The 17,673-nt window shown below is 38.1% G+C and overlaps 1 protein-coding gene across 2 annotated transcripts; it reads right to left on the bottom strand.

The window, feature by feature from the left end:
- Positions 1–186: 186 nt before the first annotated feature.
- On the bottom strand, positions 187–14,182 carry ETNPPL (ethanolamine-phosphate phospho-lyase). 2 transcript variants are annotated; one of them, XM_063310058.1, is made up of 13 exons: positions 14,083–14,181; positions 11,635–11,753; positions 10,868–11,027; positions 10,249–10,323; positions 9,571–9,664; positions 9,126–9,242; positions 6,130–6,212; positions 4,975–5,200; positions 4,142–4,296; positions 3,165–3,254; positions 2,390–2,520; positions 1,596–1,660; positions 187–1,092 (listed from the first exon to the last, which is right to left on the bottom strand). In XM_063310058.1, exons 1-13 carry the CDS (start codon positions 14,133–14,135, stop codon positions 958–960), a joined length of 1,503 nt encoding a protein of 500 aa, XP_063166128.1. In that variant the 5' UTR covers positions 14,136–14,181; the 3' UTR covers positions 187–957. The 2 variants fall into 2 exon arrangements, with proteins under 2 accessions (XP_063166128.1, XP_063166129.1); XM_063310059.1 differs by lacking the exon at positions 3,165–3,254 and having other exon boundaries at positions 14,083–14,182.
- Between the last annotated feature and the right edge of the window lie 3,491 nt (positions 14,183–17,673).

Here is a 17,673-nt window from a genome sequence, read left to right as displayed (position 1 = left end):
TTTTCATTTTTGTTAGAAGGCTCACCAATTATGTATAATTCAACATGCTGATGCACAGCAATATGAGTTTGAACTTTGGACAATAGTTCATCCACTCCAAGCAGATGAAATCCATAAGCATTATTCATGTTAATTTATAGCTAAGCTAGTTTGAGATGGGAGTAAAGATCAACACAAAAAAGAAAATAACATTACCAAGTATTTATTACTCATTGATGGTAAATTAATCATTTAAATACACAAGGATTCCAAGCTCAAAATAACTTTATTCTTTGCAATAAACAAGTAAATAACAAAAACTACCTAGCAAGCCATTAGAGTGATAAAGAATGCTGATAAAGAAACAATTGACATACATGAAAATGAATACACTAAACATCGTAGTGCATCAAAATGTTCAGTCATGATTAATGAAGTTTTATCATACTACATGGTCATTAATACAGATCCAGCAGTGAATATAAAGCATGTTATTTTCCATATTGCATAGAGAAGGAATCACAGTTTATTCTCTCTCACACACACACAAACAAACAAAACCTAGCATCTGATTCACAAATCAGAAGAAGGCTAATTGGTGAGACTTGAAGTTTTAAAAATGTACCTGCCTCCACAGATCCTTCCATGTGTCTTTTTGCTGGACTACTTTTGAGATCTACAAGTTACATGCTTATGTAGCACAGGGCTATAAATTCATCATTAAAACATGAAAAATTATTAATATCTCAATACAAACATTGAAATACAGGAATACAGAACAGTCAAAATCTATGTTTGGCATCTCAGACAAAGGAGGCAATAGTAATTTTATACAATAACTGCAAAGCATGATACTCCAAATTTTGACCATAGGTATAAATAGGGTATTTCTGTATCATATATAATGAGTTATAAGTAATAGTAGACTGAAGCCATTTTTCTTTAAACACCATCAGCTATACAGGAAATCCTTTTGCTTCATGTCCTAATTCTTTTACAAGGTACTGTATGGCTTTCACCAGAAAACCCATTTTCATGTCTGCAGATGGTTCCATTAATAGGACTGATGTTTTCATTGTTGGATTCTAACTGGGAACTCCCATCAGCAGGCAACTGAAAGAAATGAGTAATTTGAGAAATAAGCAGATTCTGACGTCAACAAATATTCCATATATTCAGAACAGCCAGAACTGTTTCTCACTCCTGCTCTTCACTCATGTGGCCCCATGAGAGGAATGCAATCTGACCTGACCTATTGGATTAATGAGCTGTTCAGAATATTGATGTTCAGAGTTTGTATTTCTTCATATTTTGCAGGGTAATTCTTGTCTAAAAATATATGTATCAGAATACATATTGGATAAAAAAATATATTTATAAATTGGAGTTTTTGAGAAGAAAAGAGAAAGCAAGAAAACATATATTTCAAGATATTTTTGTATATTTTATTTGCAGACTGATGTAGTAATGTGCTGGATGGAGTAATGAAAATATGTATGAGAAAGTGACCCGAACTGGAAATACTTGTTCCTAGTAACTGTACATTGTATTAAACTGATTATTATACAGAGAGTAAAGCAATAAAACAGTATAAAATTTGCTTTTTCCAAACTTACTTTTCTTTTAGACTGTGTATCAGGTAGACTGTTTTTAGCCCTGCTTAGAGTTGCTTCTTCTAAATCTAGAACACAAAACAATTTTCTTTCGTTATGAATAACCCCTTTGAGTATGAAGAAAATATATCATACAATCACACAAATGAATCTTGAAAATCATCTAATTCACTTTCACTCAATACACGGATTATAAGCTTGAAGTCCAATGCATCTGGAAGCATCAGGGTGGACAAGGCAAATCCATGCAATCCTTCTTAATATTCGCTCTTAATTTATTAAATCATTGGAGTTTGTAGTCCGTAACAAATACTAGCTCCTAGCTCACCTAAGCAGTAAAGCAGTAAAGGTGGTTTTTTCCCCCTTTGGATTCCTTTCAAAAAACACATTTCAACAACAGTTACCCAGATACAATAGTAATGCAATAAATTTACCCAAAGAGCTCATCTGAGAGCTGAAAGCTATAAGAATTGTTTATTGGATCAGACTATATGCAGTCTAACACCCCATCTATAATGATCAACCAGGTGCTTCTGGAATTATTACATGTCGGTCTTAGGAGTGTCAAGTCTTGTTTCTCCACTAGGCTGGACTAGCCAGGTTTTCCGTGGAATGGAGCCATGGCCTTCCTATTTGCTAAGGCATTGAGTAAAGCTATGGCCACTGCCTGCATCCAGTGTCACTCCTCCTGCAGCTCAGTGACTACATACCAATCTCTTCCTAATATACAGTGAAATATTATTAGAGGCTGGCTGTTAAAATAAACCCAGACATACAGTATCCTAGCAAAACACTACCTGTAAGGAGCTCATCAATTTGATCAACTACAAACTTTGCATCTTCCATACTGAAGCACATGGGTGGCTTAAATTTCAAGACATTTCGGTAAGGCCCATCTGCACTCAGAAGGATCCTCCTTTCTTTCAGCCTAGTTAGACAGAAGCAAAAATTTACTTTTGAACACAAAGAAAAATATGTGATATTTAATTGTAAGAAATTACTTTCAAACTGTACTTTGAGTTTGGGTGAATTTAGTATCATTCTGGTTGTGGTGTTTTTTTAATGGCACAATTTGAGAAGAGCTATATATATATACTACTGGAACTTTATTCTTTAGGTGGAGAATTCCTCGGATTTTCATGAGTTTCCAGGAAGAGTTAAGATCTTAGGGTTAGGAAGACTTTTATTAATTTCTTTTATTTTCTATCCCACCTTTATTATTTTTATAAATAACTCAAGGCGGCAAACTTACCTAATATTCCTTCCTCCTATTTTCCCCACAACAACAACCCTGTGAGATGGGTTGGGCTGAGAGAGAGTGACTGGCCCAAGGTCACCCATCTGGCTTTCATGCCTATATCTCACAACAATAATACATTCAGCGATTTCCCTTCCATGTTGCCCTAAATCAGCTGCCTAAGCCAGATAATGTATTGTGTATTGGTGGGACAGACTTCTTGGCAAAGATAAATTAATAGGTAAGCTATAGGATCATTTGAAGTTACTCAGCCCCTGCTTGACTCTGAATTTTAAGTACTTCAGCTTAACATCACATTGTGACAACATATTTACTTGTAAATGATATGCTGGGCTTCAGCAGTAGCTGGCGTTCTATTTTGTTGATCTGTCACAAGATCCACACCAATAAATAAGCCAACGCCTCTAAAAACAAAAAGAAGGAAATTAGAAGAACCTAACAGTATAAAAATCACATTTCACTGTTAAACAAATAACACATCACTCCATGATAGCCTTACGTGTGTGTACACGTGTGCGTGTGTGTGTGAAAAGCTACCGAATGTTAGGTGGACTTTTCTACAGAGGTGTCCATAGGGGAGAGAAGTCAAAAAAGTCAAGATGGCAATGACAAGCATGCAGCTGAAGTCCTGTCCCTTTTTTACATGCACTTGACTTTTCTGATACCTCCTTCCCAGTGAATGCCTCTGTTTTCCTATGAATTTGGGGCACAGGCAGTGCTTGTTGGTCCATTCTTTCTCTGCATGCAGCAGAGATGTGCAATAGGAATGCCAAACAGCTTAACTCTAAAATATAACATCTGGATAGTGATCAAAATAGTTAAGTGAAAACTGGCCTTAACTAACAGGAAAGAAATTTGCAATGCATAGCCACCCTTGAGAAAGTTTTCCTTGTTTGCCATGGATAGTAGGAATTCTAAAGGTGCAGGTTGGTAGAGAAGCAGATGCTTCTTCCGAAACATGGTTTCTAATCTATGTTGACCTTTAAAAGTAAGCATCATCACTCTAAATTATATCTAGTAATTGTAAAATTCTTTCAGCACAGGCTAGATATTTTTACCTTTACTATTCCAGTAAATAGCTTGGCAGCTATATGTTGAATTAAATGTCCTTTCTTTATAGTCTTTAAAGGCTGCTTATTGGTCTTGCATTACTGTGGTCAGTCCTAGATGTTATTAGAGCTCTGAAGGCTGTTATGTAGTAGTAATGTTTATTCGGTCAATGTATGAGTTTTCCTTTGTCCTTTATGCTATTCTGGAAGATGGTAACAACCAAAAAGCAGGTTTACTTTACCTGACATCTCCCACCAATGAGTGTTTTCTTTGTTGTTCCCTGAGTAGTCCAAGGAGGTAGTTTCCAACGCGTGTGGCATTCCCTTGGAGATCTTCTTTCTTTATTACATCCAAGACAGCCAGACCAACTGCACAAGATACTGGGTTGCCACCAAACTGAAAGCAAGAATAGTTGAGAACGTAGGATGGTCACTTCAAAAATCTCTTTCCCCTGGATGTGACCTTATTTCACAGAGGGCAACTATCATGAGCAGTGATGGTGAGCAGGAGGGGGTCCCTATCCAGGCGGGAAAACGCATGCGTAGTAGAGAGAGTTTGAGCTGTCATTCACAGATCAGACCCGCCTTAGTCTTTGGGGTTTATCTGTCTGGGTTTTCTCACACTTCTTCAGTTTGGTAGGATTTTCTGTCTACTGTAGCAGTAATAAAACACTAGAGACCTATTCCTTGTCTCGGCCTCGTGGTTCCTGCTTGTCAGGACAGCAACTCTCTGTTTGAAGGGCTGCAAGAGGAGAGAGTTTTTTGACAACGTTCCCTATTTGACAGATTGTGTGGTTCAAGTCCACTTTAGAGATGATAAGAATGGAACAGCACAGACCTAATCTTCAGCATCTCCATGACACACAAATCACCTGATCAATCTTCTCACTTGCCTTATTAAATATTCTACTTCCTTTTAAATCACGCTGACTGATTTATGTTTTAATAGTATAACTTCTATCGTTTCCATAATGGAACACTGTATATCACCACATATCTGATTTGTATTCTGATGATCAGCATATGCCTACTTATAATTTAATTACCTGATGATAATACTACAAGTGATACTCACAGTATTGAAGTACTCTAAACCCGAGGCACCAAAGGCTTCCGCAATTTCTCTTGTGGTAACAACACAAGACATTGGATGGCCATTGCCAATGGGCTTCCCCATAGTGACAATGTCAGGCACGAAGTCTTCACCTTGCAGCTGGAATCCCCAGAAATACTTTCCAACCCGACCAAATCCAACTTGGACTTCATCTGCTATGAAAACGCCTCCAGCTTTGTGGACAAATCTGAAAATAAAAACAAACAGTTCAAATGTCTCGTCATGACCTTAGATGGTTTATAACCATTAGATTATACCTTTCTCCCACATGAAAAAATGATTAACTATATAAACTTTAAACATAGCCTCTAAAGTGCTTTTTAAATCTGAGAATTACAAATACTACTATTGTTATAGAATATATATTGCACTCTTTATAGAGTGATTCTGAAGTTACACCAAACTCAGTTTAGCTAAATTTATCTGAGCATGGAAAGATCTACAGTATGTGGACTTGAAACATTGCATGGGCTCCAACAAAAGGTTAATTCATTTTTTAGTTAACAAAAGGCCAAATCAGATGATAAAATTGAAATTACTATGCTTGATCAGAAAAATCATGAGGTGTGTCCCTCATAAAAGTGTCCTCTCAGAATATAGATAGGAGTGCCAGCTCTGAGTGCTTCTCATTTAAACCATTCCTTGCCTTATTCACTCTTTAACTGTTTAACATTCATTTCAAATTACTAGTTTGCTATGTGAAAGATAAAAATAAAATAAAAGGAATATTCAGTGGCATGATAACCCTTTTCAAACACTTTCCCCCCTAAATGTATACATTAGCTGGGAACAGTGCATAATAAGATATTACAATGTTAAAAAAACAATGTCTCTTGCATGGTATTGGACTTAATTACTTGCCAAAATCCTGTTGTTAGAAGCTGACTGCTACTTCAGGGAACAAAGATTACAGCCACAACCCATTATCCCCAAATAGGTAGAGTGGGGTGGATATCTTTAAATTACCATTCACCAATCTGGTGCCCTCCAGACATATTGGGACTCCCAGGTGCTGGCTACAGTATATTGACTATATTGAAAATTGTAAGAAGGTACTAGGTTGGAGAACTGCTAATTGTTCTGCTACAATTAAGCCATTCCAAACACTATACATACTGTGCCACTTTCTGGAAATAACCTGCAGGTGGAATTATTTGGCCTCCACAACTCTGCATGGACTCAGCAATAAAGGCAGCAATCTAAGTCAGAGAAGATATTGCAAAAGAAAGTGTTATGGAAGAAGAATGGTCCTCAGCCTATTCTTTTGCAAATGACCCAACAATTAAATATAGGCTATAAAAACAAGGAAGATAAATGAACAAAGAATTTGGGCAGCTAGGATGCATAACTACTATATGAGTAAATAGATAGGGATGCCCAATTTTTCAGTGCCAGGGCAAGCACCCAATTGAATTATTAGAGCAGCACAAATCATTTATTCAGAAAGTGTTGGATTGATTTATAAGGTGTACCAGCATATTTAAGTACCTACTTTAGATGGAATACCCAGAGATATTTTACTTCCAGATTATCTGATAGATAATCAGGTTTGATACTCTGATCAATTATTCATGATTCCAAACCTTCAAATATCAAAAGAATACTTGGCAAGTACTTTTATTCCACATGGCACAGTTGGGGTAGCCAACTTCATCCCCCTTCTCTCAGCTAAGATGCACAAACAGGCTGCCTGGAGTTAAAAGATCCACAGAATGAAATTTTGGACATCCCTGCTTTAGGATGGATTTACAGAGAAAGTTCACCAAAAGGAGTCACTTGACAAAAAGAAGAAGCCTACAGATAAAGTAATTCCAGTTGCTGGGAATGAAAACAACAAAAACATACAAAAAGCAAACAAAAACACATTGTTTTGAATCAAGAATCAATATCAGCAATAGCTTGGGAAGACCAGAACATGAAGCTTACTTTTTTCTCTCTTTTTTTGCCCTCAGCATTATGTCACTGCTGTCCCCCAAAACTGCCTGCAGAGCACGTTTCCTATTTAACTGACTGCCTCCCACATTTTGCGCACCCCTCCCTGAGAATCTGTAGGATCCATGGGAGCTGGGCAGGACAGTCTTCCTGGAAAGAAGGTCATGCGGTAACGTGTAAAGAAGTGCACATAGACTTGAAGAGGTACACTACAGCCAGGCAGTAGAAGGTTCCCCCTTGTCTGTAAAACTTTACCACAGGTCTACGGCACCAAAACCTATGAATATATATGAAAAGGGAGAAACAAAGGGAAGAAAATAGAAACTATCTGTTAGATTTTGCTTTAAAAAAAGTCTCGTTAAGGAATTAAAGACTGATAATAGACTTCTGGACTTTAAGGGAGTTGGGGAAAATAAATGAAAAATGATGTCGCACTGGTTAGGTCTTTAAAAATCCATGGAAGCTGTGTTGTTGTTATTATTATTATTCAGATTATTTTTGTTACAGTTGGGCAGTGCTTCAGATCTGATTGGGAAGAATTAGGTACAGAAATGGAATACATCTTTGTGAATTATTAAGGCAGCCCTGTCTGTTCCACATGGTTGCTGCAAAAGTACCTGAGAATGACACAGCTGCTTTAATGTACTACAGACAGGTGTTACATTTGTAGTCCTGCATGTTTTAAAGCACGTCTTCCCAAATAAATCTGAAACACTGCACATCCTTAATGTCTATATATTTAGTTGACTTTGAATTATTACCTGTTTTAATTTTCAAGGTTGTTGTGCTGTTTTGCTTTTTTTTCAGACACTGTGGGTATAATATTTATTGGACACCCATAAAAATTCAATAATTATTAGTAACCCACATTACATTTAATTAGCATTATCATCTTCATGTGAGGTCTAAAACTCACTGATCAGTTGATAGCTGTAATTCCCTTTTTGTTGATCTTTTGTCATTCTAAGACAAGTGATGATTTCTGCACCATAATTAATTCCCTGTTCACAATGTCTGTTCTCTTGAATTCCTTTTTAAAACCACTTTAAAATATTTTTAATTACTGATTTTAAATTGCATTTTTTGCTCATGTTTATATTAAATCCTTCAAGTATTTGCACTATTTAGCCTTTCCCACTTGGACTTTTAGTTAAAGTGTTTTATTTTAATTTTATTTTAATTTTAAACTTGATCACACTACATTGTGTTTATTTTTTGTCCTGTTATCCTTTTGTGTTTATTCTGGTTGAGTTTGGTTTTGTGGTTTCTAATTCTATATTCTATCTCAACTTTCTTCAGCCAGAAGGCTAAACAGTTTTCATGATGGCTGAGAATTCCAAGAATTGTAATATAACATTTCTGATGAGCGCTGGATTAGAAAAGGCTGATTTATTATATAGCACCTAGTTTTCCTTTAGGTATTTAAAACAAAGTTAATGTATTATTATGAAACATGCTGGCTCAGTAGGACAGATGATGACTTACTGGAAGCCCTTTTCTAAGATCAGAAGCAAACTGGAAAGTAAAACATATTTCTGTGGTCTCCGTTAAACCATACTGTTTTCCTGAAAGTTTGTATTATCTGAAAGAAGAAATGTGGTCAAGTTGTTGGGCTTTCACTATGATCTTCTTGTAGTATGCAACTATCTGTTGATTTTACTTTTAATACAAAGTAGGTGTTGTACACTCTGTGCATTCCAACTTTGTTTTGGTCTTTGAATAAAGGATATGCACTCAAATACTGCTTACAATTCAGGGATGAAAGGATCTCCAGCTTGTGGATCTCCAGTTATTGTTACATTGCATTAACAGGCAAAACAGGATCCCTGTGCTCAGCACAGATGGAGAAAACAGACTGACCATCCTTGCTAGGATGTTTGCTACACATAGCTTCCATAGATATCAAGAAGATAGTCTTAGTAACAAAGAGGGGGGAAAAAATCCAGATTCATTTATTCATTTTTTAAAACCCATGTGGGTCCTCATTTCAAACAGTGCTTGTAAAATTCACGGATATCAATTAAAGGGGATAGCGTGCACTTTAAAATGGAAGAAACCGATAAAAAATGAAAGACATTTCAATTATATAAGACAGTCAGGTTCTCTTAACCAGGATGAGCACTCATGGACAGGGAAGGGGCAGGATAAATTTTTAAAAAATGTTTCAAGAGCTTATGTACCTTACAGCCATTCTTTTGTGCTTTTTCAATAATATTTCTCACATCATCAGCATAAGCACCTGCTGGATCTTCATGGTTTTCTCTGTACTTTCCTCTGTAGATATCTGGGGAAGGTGCCTAAAAGATGAGACAAATCTTTGAAATATTCATATTCATATTGGCACTGTTCCCTGCCAACAGAAACAGCAAAACTATATTTAAAAACCAGTAATCTCTCTCTCTCTCTTTCTCTGTTCATACAAAGTGCATATTGATTTTTCTTTTAAAACATTTTACAAGAAAATAATAACAGATAGTGCATGGAAGCCTGTCCCATTTAACTCAGTAGATCCTAGTTCTATGTAGGCATGTGCAGGAATCCATGGTAAGAACATCTTGGTAGGGAGAACTTAGAGAACTAAAAATGAAATAGAATATACAATAATGAAATATAATAAATACTTACCACATGTACAAATTCCTTTTTGCTCTCTTTCCCCAGCTGATTAAATTTATATGGACTGATATCAATCAAGGAGGTCACATGTCCATGATAAGCACTGAAAAGAATTATGAGTACAGTGTGATTCCAAAATACAGGAATAATGATTAAGGTCTCGTACTTGAATTGGGAAGACTGAATCCAAGGTCCAAGTCTCCATGTGAACATGCAGCTGACTAGATGACCTTGGGCCCATCAATATCTTTCAGTTCATCCCATTTCACAGAGTTCTTAGTATAACATTAGGGGAGACCTCTGTGTGTCACATCTGAAGGAGTAGGTTAGAGAGAGGTCATCCTGGAGAAAAATCTTAGTTTTGAAGAGTCAACACTAACTTCATGATTGATTCAATCAATTAATCAATCACTTAATCAATCACTTAATCACTCTATGCCACCTTTAGCACCAAGAGACTTTAGCAGGCTATCAGTATAATAATAAGTAAATACAGTTGTTCTTCTGAACAATTACAGATCAACAAATCCCTTTTCCCACATTTCATACAAATGACTGAGGTAGTACAGCTCAAATTGAATTTTCATATGAATGGAAATTCATTATGATCCATGCATGCATGTATGGGATCAAGGTAACAGAGAATCAGCTATTATATTGCAAAGAGCTGATCTTATCTATACTTACTGGTCAAGCGTTATCACATCATGGTGACCACTATACTGCCGAGCCAGGCGCAAAGCAAGGTCATTTGCTTCAGAGCTGTAAAAGAGTATTAGAAAAGCAGTTCAGTCAGTGATTATAAGAGGAAGAGCTTCATAATGAACTAGGGTTTTTAGCCAAAAAACATAATCAGAAAACAGTAGAAATGTGTTTATAAAGTAACCTGTAGAAAATATTAATATTACAGGTTAGGTTACATCTGATTCTGTCATACAAAAGTTGGCTACTACCTGATTCAGAATAACAGTTGAATGACAATAGGATTCTCTCTGGGCATTAAAAACAAAAAGTTGAACATACATGTTTGCACACACACATAGGATAGCTATGGCATTAAACCTCTGTGTCAGGCTCTTTGGCACTTGCCAAAAAGTAAACCTGATTTTTTCCAAGTATGATTCTCACAAATCTTCTTAAGCAAGATTTATTAAGAAAAAAAGCACTGGTGTTAAAGAAATTGCAGCAACTATTTGCCATTCAAAACCAATATACCCTCATCTACATTAAAGAAGAGATCTTCCTTTTTCTTTACAACAGCCTTCCTATGATCCAGGGAGGTGACAGAAAAGTCCTTCAGACATACCCAGAGTTCACAAAGTAGCAAACAGAAAGCTTCTCTGGTAGGGTAGCTGTCAGGTGTTTGGCATGCTGGACCAGGTTGTCATGTAGGAATCGAGAATTGGTATTAAGCAGCTCCATTTGTTTCACTGCAGCCTTGACTACATCAGGATGGCTGTGTCCAACTAAAGAGGATTAAGTATAGGAAAACTCTTAGTCCATGGATCTCTAGCATCACAGTGTAAAGTTCTTATTCTGTCCTGACTTAATGGCTTGCTTTCACCACTGTTGTGGACACATATCAAAATGTTCCTTTGGCTCAGCATATCTGTCCTCATAAGGCTAGAAAGATACAAATAGTGGACCATGGCCCTCTATGTTTCCACCTTTATAAGGAAATTCATTTTTCCTTTACTTAAGCCTTCTTTACTAAACCTGATAGGCAGGATGATGAAATTTGATGTATTTTATCTTTTATGAACATTGAGACATTTCTGGGAGAATGGGTGAGTTTCATGCCACAAGATAGCATCTAACGAGAGTACTGAATGAGTTGGTTTCGTAATTTGATTTGGCTGACATTGGGAAAGGAACAGTTGTTGGGAAAGGAACATCTTAAGGAAAGAGCCAAGACGTTTGTGCAGGAAAAATGAATGTTGGATATCTTTTGTGTTATGTTATAATTAAAATAAACTAACTGAATTCAATCTGAAAATATGGCCCAGATCCAATCCCTACAATAAATGGGAGATTTAAAAATGTTTGCCACCAATGTAAGGGATAAGTTCTTACCATGTGCTACATTGTTAATGCAATCCAAGTATTTTTCTCCATTTTCATCGAACATATATTGTCCACGTGCTCGCACAATCTTAATGGGATCTTTAGCAAAGAAAACTTTGCATGATGGCCTGCAAGAGATGACATCAAATTGTTTGAGTTTGGATCAACTCAACAGCACTGCTAGGCCTGTATACATGTATACAAACACTATATTCTTCTTTTTCTTCTTTTCTATTTTTTCCCTTCTTTTCTGCACTTCCTATTTTTCTTTTTCTTTTTTCTTTACATTGTATTACTTCTTGTTTTTTTAACTGCAATGTTTAATAAAATTATTATAAAAAAAGAAAGGCCATGCCAGGCCAACATTACAATTCAATTTAGCCGATTCATGCATTAATCTGCATGACACTAGTGGTGAGCTAGCAAGTGAAGCATTGATGGACTTGGTGTTTGAACTGGTGTCTCAGTTCTGCTGTAGTCTGTTACCTGAGAACTTTTTCTGACAATCCAGCTTGAAAAGCATGTGAGCAGGTTCTTCTGTTCCTGGCTAAGAACTTAAATAAATCAAGTTTTAATCAAAAAAACACTTTGAAATAATAGAGCTTTAAACACGTTACATAAAAGGAGACTAGCCTTCCCCCTTCCTGCCTGGCCTCTCCTCAACATGTGCCTGGGGGTGCATCTAATTGCCTTCACAACCGAGTTTAATGCAGAGGAGAGCTTCTGTTGGAAAGGGTCCTACCTGTGGAGTAGATTATGTGCAAGGGAGGACAAATCCATAACACTGTTCTGTTATTGAACTTATGAGGAAAAAGCCAACCTAAATAACTTACAAAGCCTGCCTACTTTTATGTTGGGAAGGTTCCATATATACCAGCAGGGACAAAATAGTTGTTGTGGTGTTTTGTTTTGCAATAGTAACAACCCTAGAGAAGCAAACCTTGTTTGTTAGTTCAGAATTCTCATCTTGGAAGGCAACCTTGGTTTTGCATAACAGCAGGTTGGTTATGCAAGAATTGTGAGTACAGCTACCGATGGTTATATCAAACTGACATGCCAACATGTCAACACTGGCATCTATCTTTGGCTCATCTAATCCTATTCATGATACATGCATATTAGTGTGTTTGCTATATTTGTCAAAGATCCTTTAGGAAGGTCAGCACTGATCTACTCTTCTAGATGTTAATGTGACTATTTTTACAAAAGTGAAGGCATTAGAGATCAAGACCTGAATCCCTTTAGGGTGCCATATAGGCTTTTATATTTCAACCCAATTCTTACCATGAAGAAGTGAAGTATTATTATTATTCATAAGTCTTACACACATCACAGGATAAAATTAAGTAGAATGCAAGTGTAAATACCACTGGAAGTTAGTAAAAGTAGGACCCATCAAAATTAAGAGCTCCTAAAATGTATCATTCAATGCAAATCTAACTAGGAATAAGCCACCAGTCTAGCTTATATAAGATTTGTTTAAAATGTATACAGCTGCAACAGAAGCCCTGCTGAGCTCAGAGGAACCTCCACACAGGATCTGTGGGCTTCTACAGGGAGATCTGAAACTGATAAAATGAAGAATCATGGAGCTGGTCAACCAAGGCTGGTTGTGAAATGCAATAATATGCCTTTTCCATTTTAAATACTTTCTGAAAGTAACAAGTTTGGAGCAGTTCAGAAAAGGTGTTATTTTGATAATGTAAATATGCTCCTCAGTAAGGAAGCTTCCATGAAAGGGGAGGGGTGGTCTGTGAAGAGAGGTGAAGGAACATCTTAAGGAAAGAGCCAAGACGTTTGTGCAGGAAAAATGAATGTTGGATATCTTTTGTGTTATGTTATAATTAAAATAAACTAACTGAATTCAATCTGAAAATATGGCCCAGATCCAATCCCTACAATAAATGGGAGAAGAAAAGGTGTTATTTTGATAATGTAAATATGCTCCTCAGTAAAGAAGCTGCCATGAAAGGAGAGGGGTGGTCTGTGAAGAGAGGGATGTACTGTACAAAACAGTTTTCTTCTTGCCCTTGCTTATCTTTTCATTTAAATCCCACCCTCCTTTATTCCAGAAGATTAATCGGTCCCGGAGTATCCGTAGAGCAGAAGGCAGGGCTTTGAGCATTGGTTCCGTCTTGAAGCGCTTCTCCTTCAACTCCTGGTGTGACCCGGCAAGAATGATCTGAATCCCTGCCTTCAAAGGGGTCTCACCAGCTGCCTCTCGCAACCCGCAGCGGCCCCAGCGGGAGGCGGTAATCCCGTTCTGGGCGCGGTCCGGTTCGCTTTCTACGGGGATTGCTTCTCCAGAGGGACGTGGACTTTCCTTCGGGAAAAAGGGCGGCTGCGGACTGGGGGCGAGCCTGTGATGAGTCTGCGTGCGCGTAAGCCCGGGTGAATGCCAGAGCCCTCTTTCCCGTTCCGACTCCCCAGCAACTTGCTTTGCCCGCTCAGCCTCACCCGATGTGTTTCTTCCTCAGTTCGAGGGTCTCCGCTTTGCTGTACATCTCCATCTTCCTGCCTGCTCCCGAACGCTCTCTGCAGCCTCCAGGAACTCGGTCGTGCCAGCCCTACCAGCGAGAGACATCCTGCTTATATTACTTGCCGCCTGGGTGTTGGACTCCGCCTCCACAGTCCGCTGCCAACCTTCCTTGCCCATCCCCGATCCTCCCACCTTCGCCCCACGCCACGCCAGCCGCCCACCCTGGAGAGTGGGAGTGCCAGGACTGCTGTCTTCGTTTCGGCTGTCGCGTGCGGGGGAATGATTCACTCCGCCTCGGGGGTATTTACCCCATAGTAACTCGCACCCCCTGCCTATGGCAGTCTGTCCCAAACGGCGACGCTGCGGACAGGTAGCTCGCTGGGCAACCTGTGCAGCAAAACTAACTGGGTTCCTCCTCAGCACCTTCGAAGGAGACAGTTGCTCCAGGACACGGTCCGGTAGCGATCAGGTACATTGTCTTAATTCCAGGCATAAAAACATTCAATTCAACTATGCACCGGCGATTTTTTTCCCCCGGCGATTAGATTCTCCACATGCTCCTGTTGATATCAGTGGACCACAAACAGTGGAGAAAAAAATTATATTGAAGGAGCATTCAGTAAGAAGAAAGGAGAGGAGCTCAAAGGGACATTCTGCTCACCCCACCTTCTCCATCTCTGACCCTTCAAAAATGTCGATGTTCTTAGACACAGTTGGAATTCTGATACAGAGTTAACATTGTTCAGTAGACTGAAAATAATATCACAGCATGTATTTTTATTTATTTATTTTATTTATTACATTTATACACTGCCCGTCTCACTATAAAAGTGAGTGGTTGGATTTGTTCTCTTCTGGATGCCAGTGACTTGCTCTTGCTTTGCTTGTACTTGACTGTACTTGACTGGCTCTGGTTTTTATTTGTGCTCCATTTGTGGTAATAAGACACACCTATTTCTCATAACTATAAGCCTTTTGTGATTACTTTGAAGAGATGCCAGAATGGTAGGTGTGCAAGAGTCAGATATGTTCAATAGACTTCCAAATCTCCTAATTTAACCTATGTTGGCATCCCTGATAACTAGTCATTCACTTTCTGCTTTAAAACCTATGAAAAGGAGATGTCATTGATTCCCCAGGCATCAACAATCCAACACACCATGTGGAAATTCCTTTGAACCGATTGGTACTTATTTATCTTCTGGAGCAACACAATCATGGGTTGTCCTCCGATTTGACATAGTAACAGCTTTTACCTATTTCTTCAGTGTGTACATTTTTGTTGTTTATTCGTTTAGTCGCTTCCGACTCTTCGTGACCTCATGGACCAGCCCACGCCAGAGCTTCCTGTCGGTCGTCAACACCCCCAGCTCCCCCAGGGACGAGTCCGTCACCTCTAGAATATCATCCATCCATCTTGCCCTTGGTCGGCCCCTCTTCCTTTTGCCCTCCACTCTCCCTAGCATCAGCATCTTCTCCAGCAGTGTGTACATACTTAGTCTAATTATATATTTTTTAAAAAATACCAATGCTGGAAAGAATATTGATATGATTTCAATGGAACCAACATTTCAGATTCTTAGCTCTAACACATTAATTGAAAATGAATGTGAACTGATACATTTGGTAGGATTCAACAGTGTATACAATAATGTCTTCTTCTAGGCTGAATTAAATTGATCAGAGATTATTAAAGGAGCTTTGCCCATTGGAAGGAAGTTAAACTATGATAAGGGAAGATCACCAGCCAAACACAAGTCACCAACTTGGGTAAACCAAGCTTCAGCCTCAAGGTCATATTGAGTAAGCATTTGGGGAACTGAATGACTGTCCCAAGGACTTGCATTTGGATTGGATTGTGTATAGAAAGGAACAATTGACTTAACTGAGCTTCATATAAGAGCTGAACCAATGCCTTGGCATCAGGTTGCTTGATGACAGCAGACAAAAAAAGCAGAAGAACATTTATATGTTGTGGTTTGTCTGAGGCATGAATTCTATCCAATTTAATCTGCTTAATGATGTGGCCCTGGATGTTCCATTCACTTATCTTGGGTCTTTTGGCAAAAACTGCAACCTTTTTCTTTTGATAATTAATCAAAAGATGATTATTAGTACAGTACCGAACACAGGTTCTTAATGTTCTTCTGATGCCAATTGATGTCTGTGGTAGACTCACAGCAATGTCTGCATAAAGCCATTTTATTGCCATGAATGAAAAGTGAAATCAGAATTCATACTCACCACTCAATAGTTGTCTTAATCGGCCAGCTAGAAAATGATCATTCTAGCCATCCTTGAAAAGAGACATGTATTAAATCATGGTGTTACAGTGCAACCCCTTCCTTCAGATTTATATCTTGCTTCTACTGATTGGTAAGTGTCTTTGTCAACCTGACTGAAGTACAGAGTATACATATTGTAAATAAATAAACTGAGGGCAAAAGGCCCAGCAAAGTGTTCCATTAATATGCCATTGAGTACAAGTGGAAGAGGCCTGATCAAAAGAATAAAAGGGATTCATTCAGAGAAAGAGGGATCCAATCCCAGCTGGGATGAATTGATAAAGCCCATAAATATCTGATGAGAATTGCTTTTCTAACATGCTGCTTTTCTCAGTCTCCACTGAACCCAGAGCACATGTGCATTTATATGTGCAGACATATTAAAAGATGTATATAAGGGTGTGCAGATGATTCAGGATAGTATCCTAAATCCATGCATAATATTTATGCAACCTCACAAAATTCTTCTGTTTTCTTTTTCCTGAATCCTTTCATCCTTTATTAGACAATTGGTTGGATTTGTTTCCTCAGGATTTTTCCCTTACACTAAGATGGCAGAGATGGATGTCTTCACATGACATACGTGGAAAACATATATTTACTTGTGGTCTTTTACCTATGAGAGTATGAGAATGTGAAAAGTGCATTTTCCTTGTTTTTCTGGCAAGGAAATGACATCTCACCCATTTTCCCATACTTGCAATTAATTATTTTAAGTCCATCCACTCTCCTAAGAATCTCAAGTTGGTTTGAATCCATGATCTCCCCTCCAAACCATTCCATTGATCCCGATCCATATGTCAAAAGAGTATTGGTTCTTCAGAACATTAATGGATCTTGTGTGAAGAAAGTCTCAGATAGCATGTGAAAGTTCTCCACATTACATCTGAATGTTAGGAAATCAACAAAGATCATAGATGTTTGTCAATAAGGCATTATGATGGTGGTAGTGCATAGTAACAGGCCATTTGGGTTAGCCTCCCACTCATCTCCATGTATTTATTCAACACCTGGAAAGATATGAATATTTAGCTTGACCACAATATTTTTTCTGGCATAGTGAAGCCTCAGAAAATGCAATCCTTTCTTACTCGAAGTCATTCCTGATTTTCATTAGCTTTCAGTAATTGAAATGACTTTTCTCCATCACACATATTCTCTTTTCTTAGTTGTATCAGGGCTCAAAGCTTCCCAAATAGAGAAGCTGAACCCAGATTACTGCCAGTGGACCCCTTGGGGATTGGTTGAAGTTGGTTGACTCTGGCAATCCAACCATAGAAACAG

The sequence above is a fragment of the Candoia aspera genome, chromosome 8 (assembly GCF_035149785.1).
Source record: "Candoia aspera isolate rCanAsp1 chromosome 8, rCanAsp1.hap2, whole genome shotgun sequence".
Taxonomy (NCBI): Eukaryota; Metazoa; Chordata; class Lepidosauria; order Squamata; family Boidae; genus Candoia; species Candoia aspera.
Note: the sequence above shows the minus strand (reverse complement) of the source record. Positions and strands in the feature narration are given on the sequence as shown.